The 18,065-nt window shown below is 44.6% G+C and overlaps 1 protein-coding gene across 4 annotated transcripts in view; it reads right to left on the reverse strand.

Moving 5' to 3' along the window:
• Window positions 1–18,065, reverse strand: part of JMJD1C (jumonji domain containing 1C) — a 156,871-nt gene that overhangs the window by 46,075 nt on the left and 92,731 nt on the right. For 2 of the 4 annotated variants that reach the window (XM_057368403.1, XM_057368404.1), the window contains one exon: window positions 9,022–9,135. In XM_057368403.1, coding sequence (XP_057224386.1) covers window positions 9,022–9,135 — 114 coding nt within the window. Of the gene's footprint in view, window positions 1–9,021; window positions 9,136–13,901; window positions 13,969–14,256; window positions 14,430–18,065 lie in introns of those variants that run through there. The other 2 variants (XM_057368406.1, XM_057368405.1) reach the window with 2 other exon arrangements.

An 18,065-nucleotide genomic window follows, 5' to 3' on the forward strand; every position in this document is an offset into this window, starting at 1 on the left:
TCAACAGCAGCTCCTGGAGATATCCATCAGTGTATCACTCTTGTGAATGACTCCCTGCTCTGGAATTTGAACTACCACCAGTTTAGATTACCAACAGTAATCACACAGCTACCTGCAGATATCCTTCTTCAGATATCTTCAATGCTGTTTACCAAATAGCAACKCTGGAAATGTACAACTTTCCTTTCCAGCTCCTTTTCCATGGAACTCACAACGGGCAGAGAACAAATTTTTACGACTTTTTCTTTTTTTAACAGCAGAAAGAATAGGTCAGATACCATCCAAATGTTCTTAAAACCAACCTTCAGTTTTAGTTCACYGAATTACTATTACATTAATGTGTTATTTTCAAATGGCTTTCAGGGATTTATTTGATAATGTGTTTCTTAGAATAGAAATACATACATGTTGGCCCACCTGCTGGTAATATGAAAATAGTTCAAAATAAAATTCATTTTTCTCACATTATAAAAATACCACTGTATTTGCAAAGAAGTTTTCAAAGTTAATTTCTAAAAGGATTAAAAGCATTGCTGCCTTTTTTTTCCTGCAGAGAGCTCCATTATGACCTGCTAGAGCCATTTTTGGAATTTTCCCTATAAATAACAAAGATCTGACCAGCTGGGATATATACCATGCTTGGATTAACACTACAGCTCTCTGCTACTCTGGAGAAACCAGTGGATGTGCCTTATATAGAAATGATAAATGATCCTGAGAAGAGGAAAGATTAAATTGCTGATCAGAAAACAGGGCCAATTCAGTTATTGCTGCAGTAAGTTCCCTGGGGTAAACTTAGGAAAATCATTCAGTGCTTAAAATTGATACAATGCTCTTCTATTTCACAATATTTTTCCGTAGATAAATCTCTTAGAATACAGAACCACAGAATTCCCATTGAAGACGTAATTCAAGACTGAACTACATAACTTGGGAAAGAAAAAAAAAACAAAGAAGAAAAAAGCCCAAGCCAGTCAAATGTCATAACTTAGACACCAAGTCTTATGCATCCTGAAACCTGCTTTAACCTGATTTTATGTGTTGTATACCAAAATGGTGTGAGTGGTGATAAGAAAACAGCAAAAGGGCAGAAAACATTCACACAGGGTGGAACCCCTGCCTTTATGGTTGAAATAGAATTTCTGAAGTGCAAGCGTAAAATTCACAACTAAAATCACAAAAAATGTAATCCTTAGTGAGATGCACAGAAATTGCTTCAAACTCACTTGCTCAGCAAAAACACCAAAAACACTTGCAATAACAAATGGCAGATGCAATCAAGTAGAGAAGGTTACAGGGGAAGAACAGAAATAGTTAATTTTCATGCCACTTAAAAGACAGGAAATGCTCGCTAGATTGAAGAGGAGGGTGTCAGTATTTACAAACAATAGTAGTAAAAAAAACTTTGTAACGGAAATTACTAGTRTATTTTTAAATATAAATAATGCACTGTACATCAAGCCTGCTACAAGTCCTTAGTAAAGTCATTCCAACGTCTAAGAAAGTAGCAAGATTCAGATTCAGTTTTAATTTTAAAAAATCCAGTTGGTATAAAATTACTTTAGTTTCTCCCCAGATGTCTGGCCTGGAAAAATTATTAGATACACACACCTGCAACCGCTATAGCTCTCAGTCTCTACTAACTGTAGCTTGCTGAAGGCTGTGGAACAGTTCCCATGAAACAGTAACCCCAGACTACAAATACTTCTATTAGTGTAATTTCAAAAACACATTCTGTAAGGAAAAGGTCTAGAGTGGCAGCTGTAACAAACAGTATCCAAGACAGGAACAAAAGCAAACAAACGCATGACTRCTTCACCAAATAAGTGATTGTGCTTATCATGTCAAGGTAAGGTTATTTTGGGTAAGAATACATTTCAAYGAAACTCAGTTTCCCCCTACCCGAAATGCAGGAATGTTTCCTCTCTTCCAGCTCTGTGTACAAACTCCCGTGCAACTACTGCAGAGCTCACTCACATTCACACTTCTGAGATGCCCAAAGAACCAAGGGATTCCAAATTCTTGGGAAACCAAGAACACAGGGGCAGAGCAGSACCTGGATATAATGGGAAACCTACTTCCCTAGGAGCTGACTTTTGTGTCTGGATTGCAGAAGCAGTGCTGGTCAAGAACACCACGTAARAAAMATACTTTAAACTTTCTTTTTTAATAAATCAAATGGAAATTTTAAGGACATAGAACCAAGGATAAGGCTCCCTTTACTAAGTACTGAGCGATATTTTCCACRGATTTCTACTGGTGGAAAAGTAATCACTTGTGATAGAACACAGGAAATTCTCTACCCAGAAACACTGGGTGGATTTGTAAACTCAGCAATCCCAAAACCAGCCTTTCAGAAGTACCAAAATACTTCAGTGAAAGGATTTGATATTCCCCTTCAGAGAAGCAGGCTTTGTTCCATCCCCTCCGTTCTGAAATCCAAATTTTTAAATTACTTACTTCAGTACCACCTCCTTGAGTAGGATTAATGAAATCAAACCATTGAACTGCCTGTGATTTCTCAGACACTGTAGAAAGATTAAGTTTCTCTGTGACAGGAAGGAAAACTGTTTTCCTGTGAATTTGAGAGGCAYCTCCACTGCAGTAACCTCAACTTATCCCAAGGACCTAAAAACTCTTTCCTCTCTTCCTCATGTACCTTCCCACAGCCTTCACCTGAACCTTCACCCACCTGGAGGAGCCACACTACTTGTGGCAGCTCCKTCACCTTCCTCCTGACTGATGGCCTCTCCTCCACCACAGCTCACTTCCCTAAGGCTTGTGAGATCTCAAGAACTCCACTCCTGCACCAAACCTTGCTGAGAGAGACAAAAAAATGACTGAAACCCTTACTTCTTAACAGATCAAGGTAGAACAGAAAGGTRCCATTTTATTCCACCTCTTTTGAGAAAACAAAGGAAGCTCTCAAACAGGAAGCTCTTTTTCAAAGAGAGCCACAAATACAGGCTTAGGGCAGATGATGTACATSTCCCTGTGACTCTGCAAATGGAGGGTGCCAATCCCTCCTCCCTCATTCCTCTCCTTTGGAGAGCACTCCAATGAAGCTGTTCTGTCCCGCACGTGTTACTGGGAGTGAGGACTGGGATGAGTCATCTGACCCACTTCTGCTGGACGCAGCCTTTGCTTCCCCGCACGCTGGAGCCACACACTCAAACATGGATGTGTCGGTAACAGGCTGTTTAGACCATCGCTCTTTCCAAGGCTGCCAGAGAAGCCAGCTGGACTCCTTATGGGTGGTCCAGAGACATGGGAAAGAATCGAGACACTTCAGCACAGCGCTGAGAGGAGTTAAAGATGCAGAAAGCTGCGTGTGCTTGGGTTGCCCRTGGAGGAACCGAAAGCAGGAGGGGAGCACATGATGGCCACTGCYGCCAGCTGGCCAGCACCCGGAGTTCCCAAGCTGCTTCTGGTAACCTCAAAGGGTGGGACCAACCCCAAAAGCTCCTGCCTGCCTGGTCAGTGGAGGCACAAGTTTATGGGAAAAGCAATTTTCAGCTGCAGCAGCTATTTTGAAGCCTGCAGCTTAAAGTAAGGGAGGTCTGAAAGAGGAGTGCACATGTAATTATGGGGTGCTTAAAAATAAAATACAGACAGAAAAATACTATTTTATCCCTGTTTAAAGAATTTTTTACATGCACATGTCATTACTACACAAGCCCTGCTTACTTGCTCTTACAAGCAAACAAGACACAGAACCCAAAGGCATCCATGTCTGAAATATCCAACGTCTGCTCATAATAAATARAAAAGCACAGTAGTGGAATTGCCCATGGCCTTTCATTCAAATCCTTCTTAATGGCATATATTACTTGAATTTGTAATAGATCAAGATAAGAGTATATTAGGTCCTGTATCTGATACACCTACTTCATGATTAGCAAGAAAGTTCATTATTCTTCTTATTTCAACAATCTTTAAGGCGTGTTAGACATTTGACCTGCCAGCACTCAGACGTGCCATGCACATTCAGACAAACAGCWAAGTACAAGTGCCTATCACTGTGCATGCAACACCTCCCACGAGGGATTTCTCACTGCCCTATCTTTACATCTGCAACCTTCAGCACAGAGGTAGACAGGCAGACTGGACCATTTTGAAACACTAAAGCAACCAGGCTTGTCTTCCAGAAAAAAAAWWWWAAARARAAAAAARGRAAAAAAAGAAGTTCTAAAGGAAAGTGTAAGGCCTGAAAAGAGACTTCACCATAAATACTCATTTTTAGCAACATTTTTTTTTTAACCAAATATGCAAGAGGACTTCTAGAAGACTCTGTGCACCCTTCCACTTTCTCCTTGAGTGGTAAAAGCCTTTGCAAGAAGTTTAATAATTGTGAAGGAACCTCATTTAAATTCTGTCCTGCCTCCACTGTGCACATTTGCTCCAGTGCTGTGTGCTCAGAAATCCTTTGAAAATACATTATCACACACACTGTGTACATATTTGGAAATATATAATCTATCATGCACCCTTGCTCTGCCCAACCCAGACACACAGCTGAAAAGCACTCGCTGCTTGGGCAAAGCAGAGTCTTTCCAGATCTTTCCATAAGTGTATTTTATGACGGAAAAACACGATATAAAACACTTTTTGTTATTCTTCATTTGCTTGTACAAAGTATAATGCAGTTGACTCCAGCTGCTTGAGCCAGCAACAGCAGAATCACACACTTCAGCCCAACAGTGTCCGTGACGGGCACTGCCAAACACCACCCAGACAAAAACACCACTCTGATGAGGTCACACATACCATATGCTGGGCTTTAATGCTTCACATCCCCATCTATAGTCCTTCAAGTTAACTACAGTGCTTAAACAAATTAAGGCATGATTAGCTTTGCTGCTGCTTAACTTAGTACGTGTATCACAACAGACAGACACATAGATGTCACRGAACAGTACAACTGATTATTACAGAAAACCATTTCAGTTCCAAGTATTTGATTTAGGTCACACTTTATGTGTAGACTTACTGTAATTTTTTGAAAACATGTTCATTTTCAGACTACAGCAAAAGCCATTATTGAAGCACGACACTTGTGATTTTTTTAACACAAAACATAGATAATATATTACAAATGCAAAGTGGAATTCATGTTAAGGACCTATCCTACATGTGCCATTTTAAGATTACACTTCCTACACATACTAGTTTGACATAAAAAAATCCATGTTGTTAAATTTTGTGTCTATCATTCCCTACAAAGGACCARGTTTTCATTCCATTGCCAAGCCAAGTACCACAGCAAACGTTCCTATCTGCTTTATCCTCAAGATCCCCTTGTCACCACCATAAAAAGAACTACATGACTAAATGGTCTGACCATCCCAGATTAATGAATGAGTCACTCAGTCACACACAAGTTTCATGTAGAGAATAATACAGTTTACATCCTCCATGAAGCAACAGAGATAAAAGCCACCGGAAGCAAGTTGTAGGTAGGTGTTYAAGGCACCATACAGAATCCAGGGAATTTTTAAAGACAAGGGCAGGATTCTAAGTGGTAAACACACATAAGGTAAAAGAAGAATCACATGCACATCTAGCAGCAAAGAACAAATTCACTGGCAAATATTATAGTTGGTACAGYACACCTTGTGAAGACATGGAACTGGGCTCATCTAATGCAGCTGCATATCCTACTTTTAATAATGATATTCATCTAGCTCTTAGCAAGGTCGTTGAATCTCTTAACAAYTGGAACATGTTTATTTATGCAAAGAGCAGACATGGCAATGCATGGTTCACGATTCCCCAGCGAGTCTTGCCAAAGTCTCTTTAATCTTGTTCTGGAAGAACCACTCYTGGTAACGACAGAGATTTAGTTCTTTGCCTACTCAAACTTTGTTTTTCCTGCCAAGTCTGAAAGGATGCCAAGTGTGCTGTTTTCTTTGCTTTGACCAGTTGTCACCTTTAYACTGGACAGCAGCACCTTATTCATGAAGCCCTTTGGCCCAACAGATATGTGAAACACCACTGTTTCTTGATCAGAACTGATGTGAACAGAATTCATCTGGTACAGTCTGCTACCCATTACCAGTATTATGAGTCTACACAGCGATGGGAAAAATTAGTCAGTAGTTAAGAATTGTATCTGAAGTGAAATGGAGTCTTCCCACACAGATTCAAACTTTGTTTGCTTTGGCAGAAAGATACTGGAATTTTAGGCACTAACAGCAAAATGTAATAAARAAGTGTTTAGGTCACCATGGTCTCTAAGGACTTCATATTGAAAATGTGCAGCCATGAGAGCTTAAACCAAAAACTAAACACATTTCAGAAGACTCAGAGTTAACTCATCTCTGCAAAGAATGATTCCTCAGTTGTCTTCTGCTCAGAAGCAGATCAGTGCTATTCCAGACCAAACAATGGAGCAAAAATGCCATTTTTTTGAAAAGCAGATAGCAACAGAAGTTTACCAAAGATTTATTTAGGACCTATTTTTACAGCAAAGAAAAAGGAGGCCAAAGGAAAGGGAATCTTTCAGGAAAAACATGTACAAATTCACATGTACAAAACACGTACCAAAAAAGTACAAATTACCTTACATTAAGTGACTAATGACTAGGAATGTGATTTCCAGCATTAACAAAAAACAGCAAGCCAAATGAACAGASACAATCCTCCCACTTCAGGTATCTTTGTGCAGAAATTAAGTTTCAGCAATAAAGATATTATTTCTGTCTAACACACTGTTAGTACATAACTCAGTTTGCACATTTTAAAAAAGAAATATTTCTGTTCTCTTGAAGACATTATCATTCATTAAATCTCTTATCTGTACAATAAACCTGTAAAACTTGGCACCAAGATATTGCKAGCCCTGCAAAGAGACATTCCTATGTAAGACATTTCTCAAGCTTTTTATAATCATCCAAATAAAGAAATCTTTGCACTATTCATCACTGAACACAATACTATTTTGTTTCTACACTCAATATCCAAGCAATATCCAGTTAATGTGCAAATTCTGGATGCTTAGTACTTAGAGCAATCTCCATCAGCCAACTTCTTTTAACATTCACAATTTAGGTGTCTTGCCATCAAACGATACAGATCAACAGCCTCCATCTGAGGCTTTACGAAGTAGCTATTTGCTCCCTGAGATGGGGAAACAGCCTCATCTCTTAATACAGAGCCGCCCTCTTTGAGTAAGAAATGGAGGCCAACAGCTAGGGACACCAAGCTTACCTCTGGAACCATTTTTGACAAGCTACTGCTTTGTAGCCGTTTTTGAGGAACATCTCTCTGAAAAGTGAAGTCACTAGCCCTGCTAATTCCAGTATTAGCTATCAAAACAGTATGAAGCCAGCTGTTCATATGACATATTTTTAAAAATTACACCTTCAACTTGAATGCACCTTCACAAATTAAGGCGCTTCCGAGCCTAATGTTCTATCAGTTAATATTCTTTGAAGGGCCTAAAATGCATAGAACATCAGTGTATCACTGCCAGCCAGACCTGGCACTAGGATTGTTTAACAAAAGGCAGTCCTCCTATGTTCAGTTTGCTTTTCTCAGCTCAGAAATGATCCACTGCCAAAGGGAGATTGATTACTGTTACTGGAATGAGCGTTATCAGACACATGATCTTGACAGATTTCAGGCAAAGGACAGACACCAGCACCAGTATTTGCTTTGTAAAATGAATCTGGAAGATTGCGGCTGGACTCTGAGGGTGAATTTACACTTCATAGCTCAGCTGATTTAAGAGGTCGCTGCTGCCAAAGGAGGATATCCCACTCTGTGTTGCGTCATCCTGACCCCCTCCGCAGAGGAAGCCACAGCACTGGATGCACCCTGGGCTAATCCAGCTCAGCTCACCAACATCACAGGCTTTACCCCACACCGTGTCCCCCCCTCCCGCGTTTGAAAATCAAGGCTGTGCTGGTTAAGAGGGCTGAAGGCGCTAGCGTGGGGTCTGATAGTGGGAACTGTTCTCTGCGGCAGAGCCAAGCTGTTCCAGCAGCTCGAGTCATAACATGTAACCTCACCCTGACGAGAAACGCTCAACTCGTTTGGCTTCCCCACCACAGACACACAAAAGCACCAGCCCTTCCATGAACTGAACCTCCCTCTCCTTTTCCCTAGGATTYTCTCTCAGCCACTTGTCTTTTTCTAGCTCTATATTTGGTATCAGGAAAAAAAAAACCCATCTTGGTGAAGCAGGAGGGAAGAAGGGGTGTCAGGACAAAATTACATAGCATTTATTCAGGGCCATCTGTTATTCCAAGTCTCTAAGTACTATTTCTGTATCACCGCAATGTACCATCCAAGCCATAAGGAAGAATTCATGGCTATTGTAATTGCAATCAGTTCAGCACAAGTTGAAGTATCAAGTATTTTTCTATTTGTCAAAGAAGAGATTTCTAGACTTTCTTCTGAAACAGCAAGGTGGGGGGTGAATCACTAATTCTCTTGTTTTTTAAATACACATTAATATAGTAACGTGTCTCTAATTAATGGAGAGGCATTAAAATCAAGGATACTGGAAATTTTAGCAGGCTTGTGTGGTGGTGCATCTGCTCCCCCCTCCCCCGCCTTTTCCAGGGTAACCACAATAAGAGAAGTGTTTCTTTTTTTAAGAAAGTAACATTTTCTGCTATTCATTCTCAAAAGAAAAAACCCAAAAATCAGTAAGTGGGGTATTACTKCAATCATGCAAAGACCTGGAAATGAAAGCTTCAGAAGGAGGGGATACCATCTTCTATCTGCTCTACAATTAATGATCCTGGTTAACCCTTAAAGAGGTCASGTGTTTTAACTGAAGGTGGTACAATAATATTAGTGGCACAGTCCTCCTTGACATGATCAGATTAACTAGAATGACATATAGTATCCAACCTAATCTTTTACAAAACAAGAAACAATCTCTGGCAATAATCAATAGGAAATTGTTCCTGTAACACAGAACTTGAACATAAAATGCACTTAACAGTAGTAAAAACATGACTTTTAAATAAATAAAATGGATAGTACTTATATACTAGTCAAATTTCTTACCTGATAGGGCTGAAAGGCACTATCTTCAGTTATGAAATCCAGCTGTTTGTCCACAAGGAATTCTACTGCAGTAACTGAATTGTATACACTTTTTCCAACCAAGGGCTTGAATGTCTGTAAAGAAAAAAAGGAGAAAATTAGGCAACTGAAAAAAACCCTCAGCAAACCAAACCCCCAAAACTGTAAAAATACTGATGTATTCTTCCATCAAAAACAAGTTAAAACCGACTAACAATTACTAGTTATACAGGAAAGGAAGATTTTGCATTGTCATTTTTTTCCTTTGTGCCGTTGGTGGAAATCCAGCTAGAAAAGGGAACTACACCATATATCCTTCCTTTCCCTCACTGTGCTTGAGCAAGGGTGTTTACCACAGAAGCTCAAAGTACAGGAGCACCATTCCATCTTTAAACACACAGCTCAGCCTGCAGATCCTCTCTCCCTGCCTGCAGGACCAGCTAGCACAGCGGTGATTATACTGAGGACGGCTCAAGTGGAAGCAGACTGCAGACGAGAAATCGCTCCCCCCCCCTTCCTGTTCTGAAATCGTTCACCTTGCCTCAAGTCAACCATCTCATTTCCCTGCCCATCTCTGAACTGTTCTGACTCGGCTCCTACCGCCCCCGCAGCCGCTCCTCCCTGCAGCAACCGGCTGCTCCAGCACAACGCCTTCCAAGCCCACAGCACACTGCACAGGCATTTCGCAGCGGGGCCGGGAGCTCTCCTCATTCACCTCGTGTACTGGCAAGGCAACMAGGTGCTCACGACCCTCGCTGCTGGAGGAAGCAAGAAATCTCCCAGCTCTGCTGCAAAAGCCAGGCACGGAAAAAGGGAGCAAGGAGCAAGAGGCTCCCTGACACCCTGGTACGGTCTTTGCCCAAATCCCCAGCGCTCATCCAGGCGCAGCAGGATGCAGAAGTCAAGCGTGGAGGGCGCCGTGACTTCAGTGAATGTCCCTTGAGAGGGGACAAGCAGGAGGTCCCCTTCCCTGCTGGCTGGGTTTCCTGGAACAGAAGCGCAAGGAGAGCGTGACTGAGCAGGGATGTACCGACTGGGGATGAGTCAGGTGAAAAGGAAATCCCAGCGGATRGAAGGGAGAGAAATGCTGCTCTGAAGACAGGAACAGCAAGAGGAAGACATTGGTGAACAAAAGAAATGACTGGCAGAAAAAAACATACAGGATACAAGGGGGAAAAACATGGAGGGACTGAAAAAATTAAGAGGAAAGTTGTTCTACAGGACAAAAAAAATAGTAATGAGGGAAAACAGGAAAAGAAAAAAAACCCTTTGTGACCGATTCTAAATTTAAAATGCAGGAGAAAAAGACAAAGAAGAGAAACAAGGGCAGGTCAAACCACATGAAGAATGGTGCAAATACTACACCAACATCTGTAAAACGCTGCTATCACAGCTCACATGCAGCAACACCCCGCAGCAACAGACCCCAAGTACTTAAAAGGGGAAGGCAGGATCACCACGACCTATTTACAGATGGGGAAACTGAGGCACAAAGCAATCCCATAACTTGACAAAAGCCACTAAGCAGGGCAGCAGCAGAGCCAGTGACCTGCCCTCAGCCAGTCTGCAGGCAGCTCGTAACAGAGCACTCAAGGTTTTATCAGGCTTCATTACCTACTTTACAAAGGTGTTGCCTCGCGATTAGGCTAAATATAACCCAAGTCTCTCTGGAGCTTCAGCTGTGGCACTTACTAAACAAATGAGAGAACACTTCATGGGAGATACATTATACTTTCTAATAAATCTATCCAACTCCACAAATGCTCAGAATGAATGCACTGCATTCTTGTGTCCATTTTTTTTTAAGGTTTCACTTCAGCTGCTACCCTTTCTCAGAAAAGCAAGGGAAAAAAAAGCCAAACCCCTCAGCCAATCAGCCATCTCTACAACAGGTAGCCAGACGAAAGTGCTGGAGGAGCAAGAGCATATGATAAYACATCAACTACAGAGTCCAAACAGTAAATAACTATTTAACCTCTAATAGCTAAGAAAGGGCCTTTGCTCTTGCATCACTTTCCTATAATGGATCTTGTATTGCTAATGGTTTGAGTTAAGAGAGGGTGGAGTTCACATCATGAAATTGCAAAGCGTTGAGTGTATAAACTCTCCAGTGGACAAACTTTTCTTTGAAAAAGCCAATATTGTAGTCTTTCAGTTCTTAATCAGCCTCCATGTTTCCCCCACGCTGCTGTACTTTTTCCACACTGGCTCCTTTCTGACTTTCTGAGCTATTATTCAGGTCAAGAAATGCATTTCCAACTACAAACAACAGGACATACCACATCATTAGCTGAAACGAAACTGTGTGGAATGTGGCTAGCAGTTATCATTCAGGATTCAGACAACAGCACAGATTAAGGTACGTGTGAGCCATTGGTTTATCTTCCTACTGGTATTAAAAGAACTAGTTCCAAATATAGATCTATGAGCGTGATTATTCTGAGAAGGGAAACGTAATGCCTTCTCACTTACTTTCATAGATCTATGCCTCTAGACAGGTCAACGCCCCCAAAATACGCATGTGGAGGATGCAGGCTATCCCACAAGCACAGAGGAAAAACATGTAAATAAATAAAGCAAAACCACACCATGTCACATACTTCCTCCTATGCGGATGGCTGCTCAGCTGCACACAACTTGAGATTTTTCAGACACTATTAAAAAACATTCCCACTATCAAAGAAAAACAAAACACCACCCTTTAATAAATGCCTTCTTGGAAAAGCAAAGTCCAGATTCCATCAGCTCCACGAGATAGGCAGGCCACCAAGGAAATACCCAATCTGGGACAGGTCAGGGATTTGAAAAATTTTAAGGTGGAAGACATAACTGAATTTCCCACTACAAATCACACATGCACAAAGAAAAACAGACTAAGAATACAGGAGGCAAGAGTCAGCTATTAGAGGCAAGCATGGGAGGCATGTAAAGACATGAAAATAGAGGCAAGAAGGTCCAACGAGCTCCTTCAGAGGCAAAGCTCCATACAGACGCTCCCTCTTTCCATTCTCAAAGTGGAGAACAACTTTAAGGACAACCAAGTACACTGACTGAAACCAGGAAAGACTGAACCTCTGTAAACGAAAATCTCCCTTTCAAACCTGTAGCTTGTAAAAGGAAGCTTTATGTGTTAACCCAACTCCCTAAAGACCACAACTAAGCAAAGGACTCAAGCACTCAATTTGAAATGACATCTGGCTTCACCACTATTCTAAGTGGCTGCTTGAAAAAAAAAAAAAAAAAAACAACACACCACCTTTTTTCCCCACCAGATTTCCCTGCTTGGCCAAAGGGATCTCTGTGAACATGCACACACACACGCACGCACTCTTTAGTTGCTCGGCTAACAAGTTCCCTGATGCTGAATAAAGCGTGTTTTTCACTCTGCCCCCTCGCTATGATTTTAACCCAGCTCATGCAAGAAATAACCTGCCTACAAGAGACAGCTGACACAGCTCCGAGTCTGAGAATTGGATTCTGCACCTTCTGGAAATTCAAATAATTTTTTAGATGTTAATTGCCATCACCTCACAGCAAACAAGCACAAAACTATTCAGTTGCGTTCACAAAATAGGAATACACCAGATTGCTCGGTGACTGCTTTTTCTAATGCCCAATAACACAACTCATCTCTTTATCTTTCCAAAACCCCCATAGCAACCACAGGACCCAGTTTCCGAAGGAAGTAGTACCGAGCAAGCACATAAWGCATTTTTACCTCTGCCTAGTGCGATTAAGCAGCTGGAGTGGTGGTAATCCGCCTCCAGCATGTGAGCAGGCAGCTCCCTGGCACTGGCCAGGGCTCCAGGAGCCGCCGCAACTCGGCTGCTGCAGCCTGGGCGCTGCCAGGCTGTGACACCCAGAAGGCTCAATGCAGCAAACGCTCGGGTTACAGCTGAGCTCGCAGCTGCTGCCCGGCTCATCCTGCACGTACCACTGCCTCAGCTGCCTCGCTGGAGCTCACAGCCTGCTTAGCTGGGCACTCTGTGCCTCAAGCCAGCTCCCCACACCACAAAAGMACATTCTACTATCCACATGTACCGCAGTGACCCTTGTCTAAAAATCTTTCCGAAGGAATTTATGCCGTAAACCAAACAGACTAGAATTAATAATGTCATTTAAAAAGCTAAATGACACTAAAACGTGTACATTCTATACTTCTTCCTCTTTAAAGCACAAAAATTGAAAAGATCACGTAAACTWAATTTTTATGCGCTATTCAGTAAACTTTTCCACATATTGTTCTCTAGCCCTGCTRTTTAGTCTGCAATAGCGCAAACACTGGCACCTTTTCATTATGACACTTAATCACTCAAAATAGCTGTAGCTCTCTTCCAACGCCTGTTTGTTGCCATGGTTTGTACTCAAAGGCAGAAYTACCAACTGGAAAAGAGCGGACAATCAGAAAAGCAGATCTGACGTTAAAATCGAGCAYGGGGTTTCCTCATTCGCGGACTACCCTGCCTGCAATCCCTACGGAAGCGGCCGTTTCCAGCCAAGGCGTTATTCCGGGCGGAACTCTCGCAGCCCTTCGCCGGGGGGGAGCAGAAGGAAGTACCCGTCGGGACGCGGGGGGAAGGCAGCGCCAGCCGGGCCCGCTGCCCGCCGGAGCCGCCGCATGGCAGCGCGCACCAACGGCGCCCGCGGCTGTTCTAACGGCGGGGKCCGCGCCGTTAACGGCCGGCACCGAGTGCTGCCGCTCCCGCACCCGGCTTTAACGGCAGAAACTTAGCCGAAAAAAGGAAAAAAAAAAAAAATATCAACCAACCACCAAACGTCACGTTTTTCCTGAACTCCCTTTCTCCCGTTTCCCGAGAGGCGCAGGCCTCCCTCCGCGGCTGTGCCTGGTGCCCGGTACTCACGCAGTCCCGGGGTCGCTGTGCTCCCGTCYCCGCCGGGCCGCGCACAAAGCCGCCGCCGCCGGCCGCGTGCCGCGCCGCGCGCGCCCCCGCGGGAGCCCGTTCGTCACGTGCGCCGCTCCGCGCTCCGCGGGGACGGGACGGGGGGGGGCGGTGGTCAGGACCGCGACAGCCCCGCGGGCAGGGGGCGCGGCCCGTTCCGCCCCAGTAGCCTTGGAGAACAAACAAAGGCGCCCGTCGCCAAGTTAAAGCGTCCGCGCGGGTGCGTGTCCCGCGGGTGAAGCCGCAGAGGCGCCCCCCGCCCCCCCGAACCACAGCGGCGGATTCTCCCCCCACACGCCCGGCGGCCGGTACGCACCTCGCGCGACGGCCCGGCCCGCGGGACCTCCGCGCCCGCCTCCGCCTTTGAACTCGCAAGGAAAATGGTTCTCGCCGCGCCGCTTCCGGGTCGGGCCGGGCGGCCGCGCTGGGGGCGGAGACGGCGGGGCCAGAGGAGGAGGCGGCGGGGCGGGAGAAGAGGAAAAGGACGACGCCTCGCCGCCCGCCCTTTGTGGCGCCGGCGCGGACTATCGCGCAGCTGTGCGCTCTGCGGAGGCCCCGGCGCCTCCCCGCTGCTGGGTCATGGCGCGCTGCCGATGCCGCCGCTTACATAAGGGCGGACGCGCGGTGCGCGGRGCCGGGGCGGGAGGAGCTGGGCCGGGAAGCGCCCAGCCGAGCCCGGGCGAGGGGAGCACGCCGAGGGAAAGGGCGGTGCACGGCAGGCGCGGCCCGCGGCCACGTCCCGCGGGGGCGGAGTCGCGGGACACGTGTGGCGACGGCTCGGCAGCGCGGCCGGGGCACCCGGGGGCCGAGAACCGCCTGCTGCCGCGCCTCCACAACCTCAGACCTCTTTTCTCGCCTCCTCCCGCGAAGCCCCCTCGGCGCTAAGCCCGTCCTTGGAACACTGTTCCCTATCCCTCCCGCGGGTGGGCTAAGTCAGCAAGTGAGGGCTGCAGCTCTTCCACATTCAACCGAGGAGGAAAAAAAAAGTAATAAAAAGGAAGGGYGGGTCAGGCATGAGCTCAGTGCCTGGTTTGGGTCCAGGAGCAGCCGGAGCGGAGGGCGGTGGGCGGCTCCGCGCCCCCCCGCACCACCAGACGCGGTGCTGCACAGCCCAAAGCCTTCACCAAGAGCACACAGTGCTCAGCGGGGACTCAGTGCCCTGGARCTCATGGAAAACGTTCTCTCAAGCACAATTTTCTCATTTTTACCATACAACCTCTTTTTTCCCTGATGACCACCCCCAAAAAAAAATTAAACGTGTTTTCCCACTTTCCAACAGAAGTCAATGTCACTAACTAGTTGTTTACAGTTCACATAGAAGCTTCAATTGAACAGTCCAGGGGAAAAAGTTCAGGAGATGCTACGTAATTAGAAACTTGTTTCCAAAAAGAAATTTAGCAAAAACACCTGTAATGCACTCTTTGAGCTTAGCTCACATATATAAACACGTATAGTAAGAAAAAAATAATTACAAGGGAGGTTGTGATAGAGACATTTATTTTCCCCAAACCCTTTAAACATAAACAGCTGTACATTTTTCACTTCATGGAAAAAATACAAAGCGTGTAGCTTGCCAAGAAAGTATGAGAATAATGGGAAATCAATGCATGACTACATCTCTGTTCTCATCTTGAATTATTCCAAATGATGTAAGCTTAAAGGTGTACTGGAATGCTATAACATACTAAGCTCTGAAATAAAATACTTGGGTACAGCTAAACATTAAAATTGAACTGGAAGGCTCTCTACCCCACCACAGGCTGTTGTCCAGCAAACTGGTTTTCTTCTRTAACAGCTCTTGACACTGCACACACACAAGCAGGGCAGGAACCAGGCCCAGTCTGTGCTCAAATCACGTAACTGCAAGGCTGGATTTTACTTGGAAGGACACTAGCAGAGRCAGTTTATTGTATTGATTTTGCCTTTTAAGTGGTCTTCCAGGCTGGCTGGCCCAAGGCAGCTGAGCAGCCTTATATGGCAGCGAGGCTGTGGAGAGGCAGCAGCTCCATCTATTCCTGACCACCCAGACTGGACAGTTGCTCCTCTGGTTTTGGCACCCCTGCCACAGCCCCTCACCAGATCCACTCAGGGATACCCTCAGCACTTGCCTTCTGCCAGCAGCAGAACARGGTGCTTGCTAACCTCCTTGGTTCCCCCAAAATACATCTCCTGCCCCAGCCATGCTCTGGTGGGGGCTGCACTGCCTTATCTCCAGAGAAAAAATGAAACATCTTAGTGACACTATTCTGACCTGATTTCCTTTCATTTCCTTATTCTCCAGCCCACCTCTCCCTGGGTAAGGGGGAATAACTCCTCAATCACTTTCACCAGTACTAAGAGAAGGTCATGCCCTAGCGAAGAAGATGCAACCTTATTCCAGATTGGGGCTGCAGTTTGCACCACTGTYACCCTTTGGAGCAGAAGCGTGCCTTGTTCTCTACCACCCAACAGCAGCAGGGCCACTTGTCAAGTGAGCAGGGGAGTCTTTCACAGACTTGGTTCTTCAGAGGCCTCATCACCTCTAAAACTTGACCTATCAGTAATAATTGACACAAGAAAACACCTTAGAACTCAGACTTTGCCAATTAATCAATAAATATTTTTTCCAAACTCAATTTTGTTCTTGTATGATCTTCAATTCAACTTTTAAAGCACATTTTAGATAACCTCCCAGAAGTACTGAGCATCCCAAAGACATACTACTTCTATCACCAAGTTTTGCTTTACCTTTTCTCTTAAGAGCCCAGACACTTCATAGCTATTTCAGAAGGGCAAACAAATTAATAATGCCTATTACAGAACACAACATACTTCAAGTTACTCTTGAACTAATGGTGCTGTGATAGCTGTGTGGTATGTAGTACAACTGTCAAAGCAGGCAAACCTTAATAATATCCAAGACAGACACTATTAAAATACAAATCACAAGACTGTCTRGAGGACAGGCAAGTTTGCCCATTTGGACAAAGCTTTATTAATAGACTGCGACTTAGTAACAAAGAATATTAATACCCAGCGCAGCACCCCCTGTTCATTACTACAGGGGAATTTTGCTAAAAATTCTCAAGTTGCACCAACTATGCATGGAGTACTAACTCAGAAACTCTGTTTCCAAGGGTTTCACTTAAAGACATCCTCAGGAAAAATCCACTAAGTGGTAAAACACCTTTTGGAAGTATAAAAAACTAGGAACTGGCTACTGGTGCAACTGATAAATGTTAAGTACGCTAAGGACACGTAAAGTGACATTTACATCATTATCACTGACAAAATTTACCACAACAGATATGTGTATATTCATAACAAAGCACAGATCTGCCRTGTAAAGGTATTAACCAATTTTTAAATAACCATTTTAAAAATTACTATCTATCCAAGCCTGGTTTTGACATTTGCAAAATATAACACTTAAAAAAGGCTTTTTTAGTAGTCACATTCTTTTAGCACTATTTTCCACTACTGTTTGCTTCTTCTCACAATTGGGCCTGAATTCTGTCAAACAAGCCATACTATAAGCTTGCAGAACAGAGCTGCCTTTGTTCTTTGGCACTGCCAGTCCCCTATGGAATCAGGCAGCACACTGAACTGCACTCGACAAACAATCCCTGACCTTCAATTACTGTCTTGGCTCATTGCCACAGGATACATGTATTACTGGTAACACAGCGTGCCCTATTTTGCAGATAATCGCTAGAACTACAGATAATCATGAAAATCAACGGAAAAACGCAAACATTCCCTTCCTAAAATCGCGGTTGTAACTTCCCCGGTGTGTTGCAGCASAGCCCAGGCTCAGGCCACGCATGTGAGGACAGCAATACTGCAGGTTTTGTATTTTTAGTGACTGCATGAAAAATTCCAGGTGGTGGATGGCTTTGCYTTCCTCCGCTGGAGGTTTTCAGTTTGTTTTCTGTTTGCTTTGAGGCGGAAGGCACTCCGGGTTGTGCTGGCACAGTTGTGCAAGAGCTGTTCTTTTTTCCTCCCCTGCTATTTTTCCCCTTGGGAAGGCTGGAGCGGCGCTGGCCGAGCGGGCAGGGGCCGGTGGCAGCTGCAGCCCCTGCACTTGCGGGCTGGCCGGCAGCCAGCGCCCGGGCCCTGTGCCACGGCCCTGCTGGAGCTCCGGCC

Source organism: Malurus melanocephalus, unplaced genomic scaffold (genome assembly GCF_030028575.1).
Source record: "Malurus melanocephalus ecotype Western Australia unplaced genomic scaffold, MMel_1.1 scaffold_91, whole genome shotgun sequence".
NCBI classification, from domain to species: Eukaryota; Metazoa; Chordata; class Aves; order Passeriformes; family Maluridae; genus Malurus; species Malurus melanocephalus.